This window comes from Martes martes (assembly GCF_963455335.1).
Source record: "Martes martes genome assembly, chromosome: X".
Classification (NCBI taxonomy): Eukaryota; Metazoa; Chordata; class Mammalia; order Carnivora; family Mustelidae; genus Martes; species Martes martes.
In genome coordinates, this window is record NC_137897.1 from 100086958 (window position 1) to 100101849 (window position 14892).

The window sequence follows — 14892 nt, forward strand, 5'->3', positions numbered from 1 at the left end:
TATGTCTCTAGGAATGCATCCATTTCCAGATTGTCAAATTTGTTGGTGTAGAGTTGCTCATAATGTGTTCTTATAATTGTTTGTATTTTTCTGGTGTTGGTTGTGATCTCCTCTTTCATTCATGATTTTATTTATTTGGGTCCTTTCTCTTTTCTTTTTGATAAGTCCAGCCAGGGGTTTATCAATCTTATTCATTCTTTCAAAGAAGAAGCTCCTAGTTTCCTTGATTTGTTCTATTGTTTTGTTTTTTGTTTGTTTGTTTGTTTGTTTGTTTCTGTTTCATTGATTTCTGCTCTGATCTTTATGTTTTCTCCTCTCCTGCTGGGTTTTGGCTTTCTTTGCTGTTCTTTCTCCACCTCTTTTAGGTGTAGGGTTAGGTTGTGTATTTGAGACCTTTCTTGTTTCTTGAGAAAGGCTTGTATCACTATATATTTTCCTCTCAGACCTGCCTTTGGTTTGTCCCACAGATTTTGAACCATTGTATTTTCATTATCATTTGTTTCCATGAATTTTTTTAAATTCTTCTTTAATTTCCTGGTTGACCCATTCATTCTTTAGAAGGATGATTTTTAGTCTCCATGTATTTGGGTTCTTTCCAAATGTCCTCTTGTGATTGAGTTCTAGCTTCAGAGCATTGTGGTCTGAAAATATGCAGGGAATGATCCTAATCTTTTGATACCAGTTGAGACCTGATTTATGAGCCAGGATGTGATCTATTCTGGAGAATGTTCCATGTGCACTAGAGAAGAATGTGTATTCTATTGCTTTGGGATGAAATGTTCTGAATGTATCTGTGATGTCTATCTGCCTCAGTAATTTTAAATGACAAATTAATTTTGATAATCCTTTCTTCTGTTTGATCACATCTGCTGTTGCAACCCTCTGGTGAGTTTTTCAATTCTGTTATTACATTCTTCAGCTCCAGAATTTATATCTGTTTCTCCTTTATATTTTTTATCACTTTGTTGATAATCTCAATAGTAATTTTACTCATTCATTGATTTCCTCATTTTGTTTACTTATATTCTTTTTTATTGATTGAGTATATTTGATGTGGTTATTTTGAATTATTTTTCAGGTTACTAGATTTCCATGTGTTTTAAATTGATTTCTGATTACTTATTTTATTCCTTTTTGTTTCTGTTTTTGTTTTTGTATGCTTTGTAATATTTTCTTGAAATTTGGGCATTTAAAAAATGTCTGCCAGTTATTACTGACTGGCTTCATACAAGGGAAAAATTTCACCAATCAGCTAAGCTAGAGATTCTGGGGGGTTCTCAAACCTTTTCTGGGTTTGTTTCTTTGGTAGGCTTGTACACACAGTCTTCAAGTTAAAGTATTTGTCTTTATTTCTTTTTTAGAAACCCAAATATCTTGTGCCTCCTGGTTACTTTCTGTGGTAAGGCAATCTTTCTGCTCACGCAGAAAATTGCTGTATTCTTCTTTCTTTTCAGTAGCTCATAGTCATCTAAAGAATGTCTCTTTCTGTCCATCCTCCAAGTCAGGTGAGAAAGAAACTAGTTACTCTGGAAGATCCACCCAAAAGCCAAACATTTAAATGTATGTTTTACTTTCCTCTCTTCCTCTTTAAGAATGAGTCATGAGTTGGAACGTTTTCCCCCATCCTACTGTGCTTTACTGGCTAGAAGTAGGGGCTCTAGGAAGTAAAAGCACTAAACTAAACTTTTTTGCTTTGATCTTGTTCTTCTTGGCTTGGCACTTGCATGGAATGTTGTACTCTATTTACTGGTTTCTAGAATTTTAATAAAGGTGATTTGACAATATTGTTGTTAAGTCCGTGGTTTCATGGGGGAAAAACATATTGGGGCTTGTCTTTCCACCATCCTGGTGACATTATTCCCAGGATTAAATAACAAGTATTAGTACTACCATTATGCAAATAAAACTAATGATATTTGGTAGATTGTTTTATTTTTTAATTATCTATATAAATAATCATACATACTTGATACATAAGTATTATTTTATATTCATCAAAAATGAAGTAATTTCATATTTGTATTTGAACTAATAGAACTAACTCTCTGAGTTTTAAGGGAATGGCACTCACAAGCGATTGTTTAGATCATATGAAGGTGGGGACTTTTGGAGAGGAAAATGAATGAAAATATGAAATGAATGAAAATATTTCTATGGAAATAGGATCAATGTCCAATCCATAAATTTTCACATAGAAAAGAAGAAAAATGAACTTCAGCTGTTATTAACAATGTGAGAAATAGAAGTGAAAAACCCAGGAAAAAATCTACAGGCATTTAAGAAATAAAGCTAAATAATAGGTGCAGATGAATTAAAATTTTCTTTTATTACCTATCCAAAACTGAGACTATAGCTGCATTTCAAGTGATGATTTAGTTCTGATGACTTTTTCCTTGAATTTAGAGTTATGTTAGGGTTGTGTGGGAAGAATTGCTGTGCAGACAACAGCTATGACAAAATAAATGTTTAATAGTAAATATTTAAGTAAACTATGGTATATCAATGCAACTGAAAACAGTATGACCATTACATATGAAAGTGAATTATGTTGTGCAGCTTCATGAAAAATATCTATCAGTTCAAAATCAAACAAAGAAAACAATACATACAATAACTACAATATGCAATTTTTAATTCTAAGGGAAAGTAACTCAGAGGATTGTTAAAAATTTGTAGCTGTGGGTACTTTTATATAGGAAAGTGGATGGAAAAAAATGAAGATATAGGATCAATGTCCGAATGATGAATTTCCACACGAAAAGGGAGAAATAAAATAAGCTTAGTACTATGATAAGTATGCTACATACAATTTTGTTAAAAATACACTTTTATGTTAAAGATAAACATAGCAGATACAAAAAAAAACCCTCACTCATTATATATGAAATTATTTTATATAGAGAACATACAAATATGATGAAAGGGCTTACCAAGAACTACTAACCCCACAGTCTGTAAACAGACTTGCATGTAGTTTATTAGAACTATTTCATGTCACAAACTCCAAAAGATATAGATCAGATTCTAATAACAGCTCATATTTTTTCCCCTTGCTAAATGCATCAGTTATTTTTGGCACAATAATTCCATATAAAAACAAATTTACAAATTCTTAGTTACAAACAACAGTAAACATTTACTGTTGTTCTCAAATTTATGAGTTATCTGGGTGGTTCTGCTAATTGAAAATGAACTCAGCTGGGACCATTCAGGTCCTCTGCATGTGTCTCTCACGTACTACCAGCAGGCTAGGCAGGACTTGTTACCATGATGGTAATACATTTTTTTAAAAAGATTTTATTTATTTATTTGACAGAGATCACAAGTAGGCAGAGAGGGGGGGCAGAGAGAGAGGAAAGGAAATAGTCTCCCTGCTGAGCAGAGAGCCCAATGTGGGGCTCAATCCCACGACCCTGGGATCATGACCTGAGCCAAAGGCAGAGGCTTTAATCCATTGAGCCACCCAGGCACCACCGGTAATACATTTTTTAATGTAAGTGACAGTGAATAAAGCCTCTTAAGATCTAGGATTAGAATTGGTAGTTTTACTTCTGCTCTATCTGTTGGTCAAAACAAATGTAAAATAAAAATTATTCATGACAGGACCCCTGGGTGGCTCAGATACAAAGAAATGCAGACATCAACTCTTTTTTTTTTTTAATTTTTTTTATTTATTTAACAGACAGAGAGCACAAGTAGGTAGAGAGGCAGGCAGAGAGAGAGAGAGAAAGAGGGAGGAGAAAGCAGGCTCCCCGCTGAGCAGAGAGCCTGATGCGGGGCTCGATCCCAGGACCCTGGGATCATGACCTGAGCCGAAGGCAGAGGCTTTAACCCACTGAGCCACCCAGGCGCCCCAGACATCAACTCTTGAAAGGAGGAGCTTATAAGTAATATTGTAAAATACTGGAATACACTGATGGGTGAAAACATGGAGCCATTTTTATAATTGCTATATATTTTTACAATTAGTTTATTACATTTATTAAAGAACTCATAGTTACTTGTAACTAGTATGGTTCAAGAAACTGTATCTTTGAAAGCCTAGCTTGGATAATCTGTGTCTGTTACACCATTGTATGGTGATGCTTGTAGGGACATGTGTCTAGACTTTGTTTTAAACATTTTGTTCTAAATTGTTGATTTTTTTTTCTATAAGTGCCAAATGAAACAAAATGCGTCTTTAAAGACAGTAGACTTAGAAGTTAAACCTCTAGAAGAAGACTCAGAGTTTGAGTCTGGATGTGTCATTAACTAAGTGCATGGTCTTACACAAACATTGTCACTTAGGAAATAAAAATAATAATAGCTAACTTACAGTATTGTTTAATTAAATGTCATACTGCAAGAAAAGAATTTAGCAAAATTCTAAATTTTCATTTAGCATTTTCAAAATGCTAAATTTGTTATATAGTATCTAACATTGCACTAATTTAAAAAGGTTTTCTTGTCATGAAAAGTCAAGATTTTTAACAATTTTCTCTTCCCATTTATTTTTAGGAATGCTTACATTTCCACAAATATGTCTAAGTATTGTTTATCTGTAAAGAAGTGTCATTTTCAAGGTCTTTGTCCCACTCCTTTGCAAGTCATCTTTCAACATCTTGTGACCAGCTGCTTACAGACTGATAAACATCCCTTGGAGATTCATCTCAAAAATCTCCACAGTAATAACTGACAACAGCTTGTAAAAGTTAAACTCCAGTGATGAATCAGATATAACAGTGCAGAAAATCAATATAGAAAACTTAAAAATTAGATACCTGTCAGGTGTCATATTACAAAGTTTTAATTTATACTTTACAGTCTGTTTAGTATTATACCTTTGACTCTTCAGTTAAGTTTATTCTTAGGTATCTTATGGTTTTTGGTGCAATTGTAAATGGGATCAATTCCTTGGTTTCTATTTTTTTCCCTATCTCATTATTAGTGTATAGAAATGCAACTGATTCCTGTGCATTATTTTGTATCCTGCTACATTGCTGAATTGCTGTATGAGTCCTAGTACTTTCGAGGTGGAGTCTTTTGGGTTTTCCTCATAAAGAATCATTTCACCTTGAAGAGTGATAAAAACAATTCTAGTCCCCAAAAAAGACATTCTTCTGTATCTAAAATTGTAAATATTATCTTCTACATTGAGTTCTTGATTCTTTTATAATTTCCCTCTCCCTCTCCCTTCCCCCCCGTCATCCTTCTGTCCACCCCTCTATTTTTCTGTCCCCTCTCTCTCCCTCTTCTCATAGCTTTCCCCTCTTCTCCCTTCCCACCTTCTTTCAGTTCCTTCCCTCCACCTTTCCATGCCCTATCCTTCTCCATCCCATTTTATTTCTGTCAGTCTCTGTTTATGCTGTGACATACATATTTTTAATTGTCCTTCCATAAAGTTAACAACTCAACAATCACATCATCTACAATTCAATACTATCAGGTTTTAAGTATGTTTGTATTTGTTTCTGTATTCAGCTTACTATAATATATATTTGCATATTGTTGAATTATTACATCATGGTCATAATTACAATAACTCTTAATATCTTATATCAAATTTCCTTACCTGGTTTTATTTCTGGACTTAGATATTCTTGGCTCTTTAATCTTAAATATAAATGTTAGAATATTGTAGCTATCTTACAACTTCAGTGGGATTATTAATGAAGTTTATTGAATCTATAAACCATTGTATAGAAAAATGTCAACTTTATTATTTAAAATATTTCTTTTGCTGAGCATGATCAGTTTCAAGGGTCCCTTGGGGTCACAGAAAGACCAGGGGTGCCTGAGTGTGGCAGAGATGCTAGGTATAGGAGTGGGGAAGCTGGCTGCCAGGACAGAACAGATGACTGGGTTCTCAGCTTGGGGTTACCATAAACTGTGATCCCTGGCACAGTTGGGCCACCGCTCTTTAAGCAGGGACCCCACTAGTGGCAGATCCTGGGAGACTTCCCCTCTTCCTCCACCAGGAGGAGCAGTGTGGGAGCATGTTATAGGAATCTGCTGGGTTTGGAGACTCCAAATGGGGCCATGTGCCAGAGATAGAAATGCATGGCCACAGGCCAGATGAACTCAGAGCACAGTCGGAGACCAAGGAGACAGGCATGGTTGATAGCTTTTCTCTGAGGACTCACTGAAGAGGGAGACTTCAAGCCATTGGCTCCTCTGGGCCTGGAGACTGGGAGGCTGCCATCTTCATTCTTGTCCTTCAAAGCTGTATGGAAAGTGTTCAGGGAACAAAAGGTACAGAGAGCAAAACGGAGCAGATTACCTAGCCTGGTCCCTGGCAAGGGCCTTGCAATTCTGCCTCAGGCAAAGACATTTGAGAATCGCTGCAACAGACCCCTCCCCCAGAAGATCAGTAAGAACACCCAGCCAAGGTCAAGGTCATTAATCAGTGAGAACTGCAAAACTCCAGAGCTAGGGAAATACAACACATAGAATTCATGGCTTTTTTCCCTTGACTCCTTAGTCTTTCAAAATTATTTTTTTAATTTTTTTCTTATTCTATTTATTAATTTTCCTCCATCCTATTTTAACATATTTTAACTATTTTTTTCTTATCAATGCCTTTTTTAAGATCTTTTTTAAAATTTTCATTGTTATAGTCACATTCTATCTCTTTATTCTCTCTAACATTGATTTTTGTACACATACCTATTTTTTCTTTAAAAATTTGAGATAGTTTCTTCTAACAAACCAAAACATACCCTAAATCTAGCATATGGTGTTGTTCTAGTCTCCAGCCTGATCACAGTCTCTTCTTTTTTTTTTCCTTTTTTCAACCAACTTCTTATCTTATCAATTCCTTTTTAAAATCTTTTTTAATTTTACTCTTACAGTCATATTCCATCCTTTCATCGTGTTTGCTCTAATTTTTCTATATGTAAGTTTTTCTTTCTTTACAATTATAGGAGGCAGTTTCTTCTAAGAGACCAAAATACACCCAAAATAAAGTGTATGGCTCTGTTCTATTTGCCAGTCTTACAGATATATATCCTTCTCCCTCCAGTTTTGGGTATCTTCTGATTTGGTTAGTGTATATTTTTCTGGGGTCATGGTTACCCTATTAATATTTTGTTCTCTCGTTCATTTATTCTTCTCTGGGTAAAATGACAAGACTGAAAAACTCACCTCAAAAAAAAAAAAAAAAGAACAAGAGGTAGTACCAGTGACTATGTACCTAATCAATATGGACATTAGTAATATGTCAGAACAAGAGCTCATAATGACAATTATAAAGATGATAGCCAGGCTTGAAAAACTATAGAACATACTAGAGAATCCCTTTCTGAATAAATAAAAGAAATAAAATCTAACCAAGTTGAAATTTTAAAAAAAATATTAATGAGGTGCAATTAAAAATGAAAGCTTTTACTGCTAGGATAAATGAAGTGTAAGAGAGAATTAAAAATATAGAAGACCAAATGATGGAGAATAAAGAAGCTGAGAAAAAGAGAGACGAAAAACTACTGGACCATGAGGGTAGAAGTCAAGAGATAAGTGATATGATAAGATGAAACAATATTAGAATAAGTGAGATCCCAGAAGAAGAGAGAGAGGGGCAGAAGGTATATTGAGGAATATTATAGCAGAGAACTTCCCTAATTTGGGGAAGGAAACAAGCATCAAAATCCAGGAGGCAAAGAGAAACCCCCTCAAAATCAATAAAAATATTTACCATCATCTAATAATAAAGCATACAATTCTCAGAACAAAGAGAAAATCCTGAAAGCGGCTCAGGACAAAAGGTCTGTGCCATCCAACAGTAGAAATGTTGGATTGGTGGAAGACCTATCCACAGAGAACTGGAAGGCCAGAAAGCACTGGCATGATATATTCAGAGCACTAAATGAGAAAAATATGCAGCCAAGAATACTATATCCAGCTAGGCTGTCAATGAAAACAGGAGAGATAAAAAGCTTCCAGGACAAACAGAAACTAAAAGAATTGGCAAACACCAAACCAGCCTTACAGGAAATATTGAAAGGGGTCCTCTAAGCAAAGTGAGAGCCTAAAAGTAACAGCAGACAAGAACAGAGACAATATACAGAAACAGTCACCTTAGAAACAATACAATGGCACTAAATTCATATCGATAAACAGTTACCCTGAATGTAAATGGGCTAAATGCCCCAGTCAAAAGAAATAGGATATAAGAATGGATAAAAAAAAAGACCCGGGGCACCTGGGTGGCTCAGTGAGTTAAGCCTCTGCCTTCAGCTCAGGTTGTGATCTCGGGGTCCTGGGATCGAGCCCCACATCAGGCTTTCTGCTCTGCGGGGAGCCTGCTTCCTCCTCTCTCTCTCTGCCTGCTTCTCTGCCTACTCATGATCTCTGTCTATCAAGTGAATAAATAATAAAAATCTTTAAAAAAAAAGACCTATTGATATCCTGTCTGCCAGAAACTCATTTTAGACCCAAAGACACCTCCAGATTTAAAGTGAGGGAGTGGAAAACAATTTACCGTGCTAATGGACATCAAAAGAAAGCTGGGGTGGCAATCCTTACATCAGAAAAATTAGAATTTAAGCCAAAGATTATGTTAAGAGATGAAGAACACTGTATCATACTTAAAGGGTCTGCCCAACAAGAAGATCTAACAATTTCAAATATCTATGCCTCTTACATGAGAGCAGCCAATTTTATAAATCAATTAATAACAAAATCAAAGAAACACATCGACAATAATTTAATAATAGTAGGGGACTTTAACAACCCCCCCCTCACTGAAACTGACAGATCATTGAAGCAAAAGATCAACAAGGAAATAAAGGTTTTAAAGGACACACTGGAACAGATGAATATCACAGATACACTCATGACATCCTATCCCAAAGCAACAGAATACACATTCTTCTATAGTGCACATGGAACATTCTCCAGAATAGATCACATTCTGGGTCACAAATCAGGTCTCAACCAGTACCAAAAGACTGGGATCATTCCCTGAATATTTTCAGACCACAATGCTCTGAAGCTAGGACTCAAACACAAGAGGAAAGTTGGAAAAAACTCAAATAGATGAAGGCTAAGGAGCATCCTACTATGGAATGCATGGGCCAACCAGGAAACTAAACAAGAATTTAAAAAATTCACGGAAACAAATGAAAAACACAGCTGTTCAAAATGTTTGGGACGCATCAAAGGTGGTCTTGAGAGGAAACTATATAGCAATACAAACTTTTCTCAAGAAACAAGAAAAGTCTCAAATACACAGCCTAAACCTACACCTAAAGAAGCTGGAGATAGAACAGCAAAGAAAGCCTAAACCCAATAGGAGATGAGAAATAATAAAGATCAGAGCAGAAGTCAATGAAATAGAAACCAAAAGAACAGTAGAACAGATCAAGGAAACTAGGAACTTATTCTCTGAAAGAATTAATAAGATTGATAAACCCCTGGCCAGTTGTACCAAAAAAAAAAAAAAAAAGACAGAGAGAAAGAGAGATAGGAACCAAATTAATAAAATCATGAATTAAAGAGGAGAGATCACAACCAACGTCAAAGAGATAAAAACAATTATAAGAACATATTATGAGCAATTATACTCCAGCAAATTTGACAATCTGGAAGAAATGGATGCATTCCTAAAGACCTATAAACTACCAAAACTGAACCAGGAAGAAAATGAAAACCTAAACAGACACATAACTAGTAAGGTGATTGAAGCAGCAATCACAAATCTCCCAACAAACAAGAGCCCAGGGCCAGACTGCTTCCCAGAGGAATTCTAGCAAACATTTAAAGAAATATTAATATATATTCTTCTGAAACTCTTCCAAAAAAGAGAAATGGAAGAAAAACTTCCAAGCTAATCTTATGAGGTCAGCATTACTTTGATCCCCAAACCAGATAAAGACCCCATCAAAAGGAGAATTACAGAACAATATCCATGAAGAACATGGATGCAAAAATTCTCACCAAAATACTAGCAAATAGGATTCAACAGTATATTAAAAGGATTATTCGCAATGAAGAGTGGAATTTGTTCCTAGGCTGCAAGGTTCATTCAACATCGGCAAATCAATCAATGTGATACAACACATTAGTAAAAGAAAGAACAAGAACCATAGGATACTCTCAACAGATGCTGAAAAAGCATTTGACGAAATACAGTATCCTTTCTTTATCAAAACTCTTCACAGACTAGGGAAAGAGGGTAAATACCTCAATATCATAAGAGCCATCTATGAAAAACCCACAGCAAATTTCATTCACAATGGGGAAAAACTGAGACCTTTCCGCTAAGGTTAGGAACACAACAGGGCTGTCCACTATCACCACTGCTAGTCAACACAGTCTTAGAAGTCCTAGCCTCAGCAATCAGACAACAAAAAGAAATTAAAGGCATCTGAATCAGCAAAGAAGAAGTCAAACTCTCATTCTTTGCAGATGATATGACACTTTATGTGGAAAACCCAAAAGACTCCTCTCCAAAACTGCTAGAACTCATACAGGAATTCAGTATTATGTCAGGATGTAAAATCAATGCACAGAAATCAGTTGCATTTCTATACACCAACAACAAGACAAAAGAAAGAGAAATTAAGGAGTTGATCCCATTTACAATTGCACCCAAAACCATAAGATACCTGGGTATAAACCTAACCAAAAAGGGAATCTCTATTCAGAAAACTATAATGTACTCATGAAAGAAATTGAGAAAGACACAAAGAAATGGAAAAACGTTCCATGCTCATGGACTGGAAGAATATATATTGTGAAAATGCCTATGCTATTTAGAGCAGTCTACACTTTTAATGCAATCCCTATCAAAACACCATCAACTTTTTTCAAATTGAACAAATAATCCTAAAATATATATGGAACCAGAAAAGCCCCCAGTAGCCAGAGGAATGCTGAAAAATAAAACCAATGTTGGTGGCATCACAATTCCAGATTTCAAGCTCTATTACAAAACTGTAATCATTAAGAATGTATGGTATTGGCACAAAAATAGACACATAGGTCAAAGGAACAGAACTGAAAGCCCAGAAATGGACCCTCAACTCTATGGTCAAGCAATCTTTGACAGAGCAGAAAAGAATGTCCAATGGAATAAAGACAGTCTCTTCAACAAATGATGTTGGAAAATTGGCAGTCACATAGAGAAGAATGAAACTGGACCATTTCCTTACATCACACAGAAAAATATACTCAAAATGGATGAAAGACCTCAATGTGAGAATGGAATCCATCAAAATCCTTGAGGAGAACACCAACAGTGACCTCTTCAACCTCAGCCACAGCAACTTCTTTCTAGAAACATCACCAAAGGCAAGGGAAGCAAGGGCAAAAATGAACTATTGGGACTTCATCAAGATACAAAGCTTTTGCACAGCAAAGGAAAGAGTCAACAAAACCAAAAGACAAGCAACAGAAAGGGAGAAGATATTTGCAAATGACACGACAGATAAAGGGCTAGTATCCAAAATCTATAAAGAACTTATCAAACTCAACACCCAAAGAACAAATAATCCAATCAAGAAATGGGCAGAGGACATGCACAGATATTTCTGCCAAGAAGACATCCAAATGGCCAGGAGACCCACCAAAAAGTGTTCAACATCACTCAGCATCAGGGAAATACAAATCAAAACCACCATGAGATACCACCTCACACCAGTCAGAATGCCTAAAATTAACCAGTTGGGAAATGACAGGTGCTGGTGAAGATGCAGAGAAAGGGCAACCGTCCTATACTGTTGGTGGGAATGCAAGCTGGTACAGACACTCTGGAAAAGAGTGTGGAGGTTCCTCAAAAAGATACAAATGTAGTGATCTGAAGAAGCACATGAACCCAAATGTTTATAGCAGCAATGTTCCCAATAGCCAAACTATGTAAAAAGCCTAGATGTCCTTCAACAGATGAATTGATAAAGAATATGTTGTGTATATACAATGAAATACTATGAAGCCATCAAAAAACCAATATCTTGCCATTTGCAATGAAGTGTATGATTCCAGAGGGTATTGCTCATTTGCTTAGTGATATAAGTCAATCAGAGAAAGACAATTATATGATTTCTCTGATATGAAGAATTTGAGAGACAGGCCGGAGGGTTGTGGGGGCAAAGGAGGGAAAAATGAAACAAGATGGGACCAGGGAGGGAGACAAACCATAAGTGACTCTTCATCTCAGGAAACAAACTGAGGGTTGCTGGAGGGGAGGGGAATATGAGGGATGGGGTGACTGTGGGATAGACATTGGAGAGGATATGTGCTATGGTGAGTGCTGTGAATTCTATAAGACTGATGAGTCACAGACCTGTATCCCTGAAACAAATAATACATCATATGTTAATAAAAATTTAAAAGAAAAGAAAAAAATCATGTAACCATAATTTATTTAACAATTTATTTTTTGATTACCATTAAATATTTCCATTACTTTACCTCTAACTAAATGAGGCTATAAATATCCTTAAAATAACAAATAATCAAAATGTAGAGGTCTTGATTCTTAATCCTCCAGCTGGGAGTAAGGGCTTGAGCTTAGAGAACATTAATTAAATAGTGATTTCTGTTCACATTTCTCCACTTTGCCAAGGAAAACAGCTTCATCCTGTTTAGCTGCCTAACCTCTGAAAACAGCAGAGAGCTCTATTTTGCTAATAAAGAATCAATTGAGTGAAAGGTTCTGTTGAGCCCTAATAGCAGGGTAGCATTTTTTTTTTTTTTACTTAATTCCCCTCCACTTCTTCCACTTTCTTTGGTGATTTTTTTCTTACCTCAGCACTAGATCTGTCAAAAATATCCAAGATAATTGATTAAAATGAAGGCCCAGGGATCCTACTGAGTCAGGCTTCTGGACATGAGGCTCAAGGACCTGCTTTAACTATAAACTCTGTATGTAGACACAGCCTCAACAAATAAACAAAGGATTTCTCTGGAGAAAACAAATAACAATATCCATAAGACAGAAAAGAATAGAACCATTTAAAATGATTCATTACCTGGATCAGAAATTACTCTGCTGACACCAAAAATGAACTGAAACGAAAATGGCATATCAATTTTATCAAACACCATGTCAAAGTCCAAGGGAAGATGTCTCCTTCCACAAGATCTGACACTTCAAGCAGTGATCTGACACTTTAAGCCATCTCTTGTGCTCTGGATTCCTTAAAAGCATCTTCTCTGAACGACATATGCCCCAAATTCCATGAAATCTGCAGAAGTGATCCACATCTGCTTGAAACTGCTCAGAGAGGTCACAATGGATGCACCTATCCATGCAGAGAAACATCTATCAGGAGAAGCTGTGATCTTTATGGGAGTTCCCAGGGAAGCCAGCTGTTCCAGTTCTTTCACAAGTCTTTCCTCAAGTCCAGGGAAAAGAGTTGTACCCCCAGACAGCACAATTTCTGCAAAAAGATTCTTTTGGATGTCAGTGTCACACTTCAAGATGCTACTGGACACCATTTTGGATAGTCCTGGGTTGTGGATACCCAACTGGTCAGGTGCAAAAAGAATTTCAGGCACCTGATGTAGCTGGTCTCCAATGTAGATAACATTCCCATCTGGCAGTCTGTATTCTCTCAGAACCTCTTCTGGTTTCTTACATAGCTCTTTCTCTGGTTCCAAGGCCACATAGCACAGCTTCTCTTTGATGTCACCCACTAAGGCTTTATTGAGTATACAAGGGAAACTACTTCCACGAGCAAGGAGGAGCCGAGTAAGGTGCTCTGTGATGTCCCTTCCTGCCACATAGAGCTTAGTGACAGCATGAGGCAGGGAGTAACCCTCAAAGATAGGGACAGTGCAAGTGACCCCATCTCCACTATCCACCACTAATCCTGTGACTGAAGCAGAGGCATATAGAGCTACCACTGCATGATTGGACATGTAGAAAGCAGGCACATTGAAGGTCTCAAACATCACTTCTGTCATCTTCTCTCGTGTCTCCCTTGGGTTCAAGGAGGGCTCAGTCATGAGCACAGGTTGTTGACAGGGTTTTACTCCTAGTTCCCACTCAAAAAGATATTTCCAGAGTTTTTCCATATCATCCCATCCTGTTACTAGTCCACGCTCAATGGGGTAGTGCAAATGCAAGGCCTCATATTTATATAGGGCTTTTTCTCCCACAAGGTACTTTTTTTAGTGGCTTCTGATAATGGCTTGTAGAATTTAGGATGTCCCACGACAGAACTGATGACATGACGGGGTCCAATCTCTCCAGACAGGCCTGCTTTGCAGAGTCCTGATCCATTGTCAAAAATTACAGCTGGAATATCTAATACATATGAGTTAAACATATCTGCAGATGTTCTTCCAAACTTCAACAAAATAAAAACCACTTTGACACTTTGTATGACAACAGGCACCTCTGGAAGCTTTAAAACCACAAGTGTCCAAAGTTCTCAAAGGTCTCAAAGGTTGTCCTGACACTCAGGAGGACCTAGCAGACTGTCCCCAACCCCCCAGAATACCCTATCTTCAACCCATGAATCTTATCCCCTTTCAGGCAGCCCATGCCCCACTGTGGCAATTTCAGTGATGATTACCCCCTATGTAACAATCTAGCCAAGGCAACAATTATCCCCATAGAGCAACAAAGGGATTTTAAGGGGTGGGGTCTTTGAGCCACCAATACTCCTAGCTTGGAGAAACATGAAAAAGAGAAAGGCAAACCATATCCAGGGACAGCTTATGTCTATGAACCTGAATCAAAGGCCTACCCTTAGAACCAACTGAAGCAGCCAAACTGTGAGCTTCTTCTAGAAAAATGACTTAATATGCAGAATTAAGTTTTTGTGAGGGGATGACAAAAAAATACCCTTCCCTTTGCTTAGGGGTAGAACTAACCATAAGATACAGGCTCAGACTGTAATGTGGATGCCCTTAATCCAGTTTCAGAGGAGCTCAGAAAAATAACTTTTATTACCTCCCATAAGTCTT

General features: G+C 36.8%; 1 protein-coding gene across 1 annotated transcript; it reads right to left on the minus strand.

The window, feature by feature from the left end:
* Positions 1 to 13116: 13116 nt before the first annotated feature.
* On the minus strand, positions 13117 to 14249 carry ACTRT1 (actin related protein T1; the record flags this gene model as incomplete). The annotated part of the gene is given in 2 exon segments (XM_080831296.1): positions 13117 to 14091; positions 14094 to 14249. Coding segments are annotated over 2 exon segments (1131 nt in total).
* Between the last annotated feature and the right edge of the window lie 643 nt (positions 14250 to 14892).